The 7,022-nt window shown below is 41.7% G+C and overlaps 1 protein-coding gene across 2 annotated transcripts; it reads left to right on the forward strand.

The window, feature by feature from the left end:
- The first annotated feature begins 3,893 nt into the window (after positions 1-3,893).
- On the forward strand, positions 3,894-5,912 carry LOC118106313 (post-GPI attachment to proteins factor 2). Of its 2 annotated transcripts, none has more exons than XM_035154743.1 (6): positions 3,894-4,225; positions 4,353-4,532; positions 4,696-4,945; positions 5,044-5,150; positions 5,247-5,355; positions 5,447-5,912. In XM_035154743.1, the coding sequence occupies exons 1-6, from the start codon at positions 4,211-4,213 to the stop codon at positions 5,575-5,577; spliced, it is 792 nt and encodes a 263-aa protein (XP_035010634.1). In that variant the 5' UTR covers positions 3,894-4,210; the 3' UTR covers positions 5,578-5,912. The 2 variants fall into 2 exon arrangements, with proteins under 2 accessions (XP_035010634.1, XP_035010636.1); XM_035154745.1 differs by having other exon boundaries at positions 3,894-4,188.
- Positions 5,913-7,022: the final 1,110 nt, after the last annotated feature.

Below are 7,022 nucleotides of genomic sequence, written 5' to 3' on the forward strand. Positions count from 1 at the left end.
CACACACACACACACACACACACACACACACACACACACACACACACACACACACACACACACACACTCTCACATGCACGTCTCTCTATAGTTGTGAGGACACTCATTGACATAATGCATTCCCTAGCCCAGTGGTCATCAACCTTTTCGAGCCCAAGATCACTTTTTAATTCCAAACGTAAGCCGAGATCTACCACCCTGATATCTTCCAAAAAACCCACTTAGGAGGGTCATATTTATTATTTTTTGCAATTTGTGTGAAAGGCTGAATGTACAAGAAATAAATATACACAAAGAGAGGCAGTTGTGCAACTTTTTCTATTCAATGCACAATATTCAAATTAATATCAATTCATATTTACAATGCAAAATATGTAGCTTCTCAGTTCCATAACATGTTCTGCAGAGGAGCTGCTACTGCAGCACAATGTTTTACATATAGGCTTTGATTTGAATATGGCCACAAATATGATTATTGCCTTGTATGAAAGAAGTCCCTTCTACTAAAATAAATACCAGTACTTGAAGGAAATGCAGGAGATAAACCAGCAGCTCAGACGCCAGTAGCGGACACACAGCGTGTGTGAAAAACAGACAAACGACACACAGCTGATCTGCGGCGCGACGACAGCCAGTGAGTCCAGATAGTTCGGGGATCGACAGTGAAGACTGGGAGATCCACCTGTAGATCACGATCGACGGGTTGGCGACCACAGATTTAGACGTTTATTATTACCACATTCATTACTGCATGAATTGTGTTTAAGATGTGTATACATGAGATTTTTCCATAGTTTCAAACCAAGATGCTGGTCATCAGGATTTCATTCACAACCTGTGTGGTGACGACTGTGTGTCTGCCACTGTTTGGACTAATAACATGTGTCTTCATCTCCTCGGTTTTTCATTATGAGGACTCCACCGGCACACACTGCAAGGTAATGTCTCTATTTTTGCAAATTGTATTTTTCTTAGCTCAATGTAAAAAAACTGAGACAGATACGTACAATTTATAATATATTTCATTTACAAGAAATCTCCTTTCTGTTTTTGTTTTCTTTTACTTGTCCATGGTTTGAGATTTGACTTTAAATTTCCAGGTTCCTAACTACCTGCCATCCATCAGTGCCTCAATAAGCCTAAGCCCCGAGTGCCACATATGATGCTTCTGCATCGGACTGCACTCGGCCCCGAGGTTACTGGTGGCGTTTACCTACTTCAAATTTTACAAGACGCGTTTCGCCTCCAAGTTCCCTGAGAGTTCACTCAGCTGCTTGAACCTGGCCTTCTCTCTTACCGAAAACCTCGGCCTCTTGCTCCTCACGTATGTGTTGTCCAGTGAGACATACTGTGAGTGATCCGTGTAATGACATCATTTTCAATCCCAGTATCTTCTACAGGAGATATTAGGAGATATATATAGGAGATATAAAGTCCCTCACGGCGGTGTGGGACTTTAAGAGCCGAGAGGTCATGTTCATTTCGTCCTCTAAAGATAAAACCTTCTGACTAGAAACACAAGGACTAAGTGCTAAGCACACAACCACTCAACTCCCTGATGATAACAGCCCTGATCCCACTTCAGAGGACGAGTGGGACGAAGGCCTCTTCCACATATTTCCGTGTTGACTGCTCTCGAGTCCTGAACAAGGTGCCAATGCCAACAAGCAGAAACAGATTTGATGTGACTTTAATAATTCTTAAAGCATGTGTGTAATACACTTAATTAATATACATTATTATATTGGTGGTGTTTTATTTTATACACCAAGACCACTGTGCAGTATCCCTATCTTTTTAATAAGATAGGAAAATAAACCCTTGTTAAGAGCTGGTTGTAAAGTCTTACTGCTGCAGGAATTGAGAGGTTGTGTAATTTTTTCTTTAAAGGTTTAGCCCAGTGGTCACCAATCTTTTCGAGCCCAAGATCACTTTTTAATTCCTAACGTAAGCCGAGATCTACCACCCTGATATCTTCCAAAAAACCCACTTAGGAGGGTCATATTTATTATTTTTTGCATCTTCCGCTCTTGCAAATATTTCACACTAAAAAAACCTTTTTAAACAAGGGAATGGATTCCATTAACAGAAACGCTGGAGTGCTTTTATTTTGAAAAGGCATACAGAAATGTTGCAACCATTTGTTTGTGACATAAATTCATCAGAAGAACATTAAAACTCAGGTAAGATCATTTTCTCTGTTTATTCTGCTGTGAACCACAATGTTTATCTGTTTATGACACAAATGTATTTACATCACTTCCCGAACCCGTTTCAAAGTAAAAGCACTGCAGCGTACACTTCACTCTCTGAATCCACTCATTTGTTCTAACGGGGCTTTGATTGTTATCGACAGACCGAAAGGGTTGGCGACCACTGCCCTAGCCCCTTACCCTAACCTTAACCCTCCAACAGCCCATTGAATTTGTGAGGACCAGCCACACACACACACACACACACACACACACACACTCTCTCTCTCTCTCTCTCTCTCTCTCTCTCTCTCTCTCTCTCTCTCTCTCTCTCTCTCTCTCTCTCTCTCTCTCTCTCTCTCTCTCTCTCTCTCACACACACACACACACACACACAGACACACACACACACAAAGCGTACTACCTGTGCAGCCTCACATAAAAGCACCACAATCCTAAAATCTGCTGATGACACAACATACCTGGGTCACATCAGTAACAACGATGAATCAGCCTATCGCAGGGAGGTGGAGGACCTGGTGCTGTGGTGTCAAAACAATAATCCGACGCTCAATGTCAGCAAAACAAAGGAGGTGATAGTGGACCTGAGGAAAGGGAGGAGTCAACACAAACCATCACACATGGGTGAGACTGAGGTGGAAAGGGTCGACACCTTCAAGTTCCTCGGCGTCCACATCAGTGACGACTTCAGCTGGACCCACCACATCACTCAGCTGATCAGGAAGGCACAGCAGAGGCTGTACTTCCTGAAGAGGCTCAGGGAATTCACCGGTGCACCATTGAGTCCATTCTGACCAGCAGCATTACAGCATGGTATGGCAACAGCCCACAAACAGACCGCAAACGCCTGCAGAGAGTGGTCAAATCAGCCCAGTACATCACTGGAACGACCCTCCCAGCTCTGCAGGACATCTATCGAAAGAGGGTCCTCAGAAGAGCCCGGAACACCATCAGAGATCCCACCCCCACCCCCACCCCCACCCCAGCACCACTTCTTCACACTCCTTCCATCTGGCAGTGTGAAATGCAGGACTTCAAGGCTTAAGGACAGTTTCTACCCCAAGCCACAAGACTGACTAACATCTCCAAGCCACTGCCCCCACCCCCACCCATAACCAACAAGGACTTAATGCAACTTTTTGCACTTTTAACAATTTGCTCACAGTGAACATTATGCACCTTGTTGTCTTTTTGCACAATCTGTTATAATTCTGCACTGACTTCTATACTGTCTTTTACTGTTTTTAGCATACATAAATCACCTTAATCTACCTCAGCTGTTTATCTCTTATCCCTTTTATTTATGATTAAAACTTAGTTTCCAGTATATATATTTATGTGTACATATTCAAATGTTTCTATTTTTCTTTGGATGTTTCTGGCTTTTTTATTTATATTTTTTATTTTAACACCTGAAGGCACCAGGCAGAGACAAGAGAACTAAGAATTTCATTGCATTGATAACTTGTTTATTTCTGCATATGACAATAAAGCCTTTGTGGATGATTCCTGTGGTTCAGCACCGCGGACAGCTCCCAGCCTCATCCTCTGATAATCAATAACTAATAATCAATGATATTCGCTTTATGTGTTTTACATCGTATATACTATTGAATAATTAGCACGAGACACGTTTAATTTCTCGCCTGTGGTCTGCGCATCATTTTTTGACGTATTCTCACGTGGCATCCTCAGCTCTCTCCTCCGCTCGCTTTCTCTTCCGGGTGCTCGTGCCGTTACAAACACAACTGGGTGTTATTGTCCTCCCGCTTTCTGTCGCACATGGACGATGCTGCGACCGCAGGCCTGTCTTTCATCCGACGTAAATTCAGCTGATGCGAAACATGTCGGAGGATGATCCGCACCGTGTCCATTTTCATCCCGCCGCCTGATTCAATGAACGCTCCCGTTACAGCGTAGTTATTCACCTGCCAGAGGCGACAGCGGCTATTTGTGAACAGTAAACACATCAGAGGTGGGTTCATCTCTGCAAATGCATGCAAATCACAAACGTAAATACCGACCGTTTTATTTTAAATGCACCTTATTAGCAGCCTCCTCATTTAGAGGTTTATTATTACCACATTCATTACTGCATGAATTGTGTTGAAGATGTTTATAAATCAGACTTGTCCATAGTTTCAGACCAAGATGCTTCAGGGCTCAAATATCTTTGGGCACGAGCGGCCCCTGGTCATCAGGATTTCATTCACAACCTGTGTGGTGACGACTGTGTGTCTGCCACTGCTCGGACTAATAACATGTGTCTTCATCTCCTCGGTTTTTCATTATGAGGACTCCACCGGCACACACTGCCAGGTAATGTCTTTGCAAACTGTATTTTTCTTAGCTCAATGTTTAAAAAACTGAGACAGATCCGTACAATTTATAATATATTTAATTTACAAGAAATATGTTTTCTCCTTTTGTTTTTGTTTTCTTTTACTTGTCCTTGGTTTGAGATTTGAATTTAAATTTCCAGGTCCCTAACTACCTGCCATCCATCAGTGCCTCAATAAGCCTAAGCCCCGAGTGCCACATATGGCGCTTCTGCATCGGACTGCACTCGGCCCCGAGGTTACTGGTGGCGTTTACCTACTTCAAATTTTACAAGACGCGTTTCGCCTCCAAGTTCCCTGAGAGTTCACTCAGCTGCTTGAACCTGGCCTTCTCTCTTACGGAAAACCTCGGCCTCTTGCTCCTCACGTATGTGTCGTCCAGTGAGACATACTGTGAGTGATCCGTGTAATGACATCATTTTCAATCCCAGTATCTTCTACAGGAGATATTTGAAATCAAATCTTATTTCTATGTGTATATTTTCCCTCAGTTGTACATAAGGAAGGCTTCGTCCTGTTCCTTGTCAGCTCCCTCGTCCACATGCTGATAACCTGCCGTTTGTGGAAGGCTATTAAGAAGTATTCTCTGAGTCCTGAGGTAAGGTGGCGTTCATCTCCTTTAAGATTTACAAGTGGAAATCCCTCATTTGCAGAATTTCAATCCAACCCAGACTTTTTTTAAATTCCCATACAGGATGCCAAGTCTCACCTCTGGAAAGTGCGTTGTTTACTTCTCAACGTATCCTTCTGTGCTTTTGCTGGATTCTTTTATTATAAACACAACATGTACTGTGAATCAGGGAGTAAGTATTTAAATCTTTGGAAAATTTGGAAATGCCCACAAAATTCCCAAAACACGTCTGTTACATTCTCTTTTGTCTTTTTTTTTTACAGGTTATACATTTTTCGCCCTGTTTGAGTATCTCGTGGTCTTCTCCAACATGGCCTTCCACCTCACGGCGGTGTGGGACTTTAAGAGCCGAGAGGTCATGGTCATTTCGTCCTCTGAAGATAAAACCTTCTGACTAGAAACACAAGGACTAAGTGCTAAGCACACAACCACTCAACTCCCTGATGATAACAGCCCCGATCCCACTCCAGAGGATGAGTGGAACGAAGGCCTCTTCCACATATTTCCGTGTTGACTGCTCTCGAGTCCTGAACAAGGTGCCGATGTCAACAAGCAGAAACAGATTTGCACAAATGCTATTTTTAGCCTCAGTGTCTCATTCATGGAAGCCTTCACCCACATACAGCACATTACGTATTATAATTTGCAGGTTTCAACTTTTGTATAATGCACAACATATGTGTGGTCATACTGTTTGTGTGCCAAAGTAAAGTGACAAGTGTTTTTCAAGTGCGCTCGACTTTTATTTGGAAACGGTAGGAATGTCTAGGGTTAGGGTGAAAATGTGTCCTTTAAGTTAAAATGTGTCCTTTAAGTGTTTAATCTCCAAAAACTAAAGTAATACTCCAAACACAGTATTGAGGACACTTAAGAACAGAAATTGTAAACTCCTTGTATTACATGTGGCCTCTAGTCCCTGTTAATCCACAGCAGGTAATCCCCCACTCTTACCTAACTTTGACCCAAATGTTAATGCTGCTGGAAAAAAAACTCCAAAAAAGGCAAGTATTCCACAAATGCAAAAATCAGGACCGGCATTATTATGCACATTATTACAAGTTTGTTGGAAAACATCATAAAATCCTGTTAAATTCACTCAATATTCGAGTCTGTAATTAAAAATAAGAACACAAATAGTCCGATTTACCAGTTTCTTGAATGTGTCTGTACAATCTCACACAGCATTTCCTCAGTGGAATCCTCCATTTGTGAAACCTCTAATGTTCAGAGTTTGTTGACACTGAGTCAGGGAGATGGAGGGAGATGGAGAGTATGATACTTTTGGTTTTTCTCCAGCTGTACTTTTACACAAAGAGAAGATTCATACTCACTGTAGTGTGACTTTAATAATTCTTAAAGCATGTGTGTAATACACTTAATTAATATACATTATTATATTGGTGGTGTTTTATTTTATACACCAAGACCACTGTGCAGTATCCGTATCTTTTTAATAAGATAGTAAAATAAACCCTTGTTAAGAGCTGGTTGTACAGTCTTACTGCTGCAGGAATTGAGAGGTTGTGTAATTTTTTTCTTTAAAGGTTCAGTGTGTAGAATGTAGTGACATCTAGTGGTGAAGTTTAATGTTGCAGCTAAATACCTCTCACCTCACCCTCCACTTCCAAACATGAAAGAGAACCTGTGCAAGCCTTCTGTTTTCATAAAAACTTAAAAGGTGTTTAATTTGTCCTGTTTAGGCTACTGTAAAAAAACATGGCGGCCTCCGTAGGGAGGATGTAAATATAAAATATTAAAATATAAAGGGTCCATTCTAGGTTAAAGAAAACAATGTATTATCACTGGAATTACAAAATGAACCTCCCTGCTGGCGTTGTG

This window comes from Hippoglossus stenolepis, chromosome 4 (assembly GCF_022539355.2).
Source record: "Hippoglossus stenolepis isolate QCI-W04-F060 chromosome 4, HSTE1.2, whole genome shotgun sequence".
Classification (NCBI taxonomy): Eukaryota; Metazoa; Chordata; class Actinopteri; order Pleuronectiformes; family Pleuronectidae; genus Hippoglossus; species Hippoglossus stenolepis.

What these genes read in the sequence shown, in the direction of transcription:
- LOC118106313 (XM_035154743.1), top strand. An exon ending in CCACCGGCACACACTGCCAG is followed by an intron (nt 4,533 to 4,695) that starts GTAATGTCTTTG and finishes TTAAATTTCCAG; the next exon opens with GTCCCTAACTACCTGCCATC. An exon ending in AGTATTCTCTGAGTCCTGAG is followed by an intron (nt 5,151 to 5,246) that starts GTAAGGTGGCGT and finishes ATTCCCATACAG; the next exon opens with GATGCCAAGTCTCACCTCTG.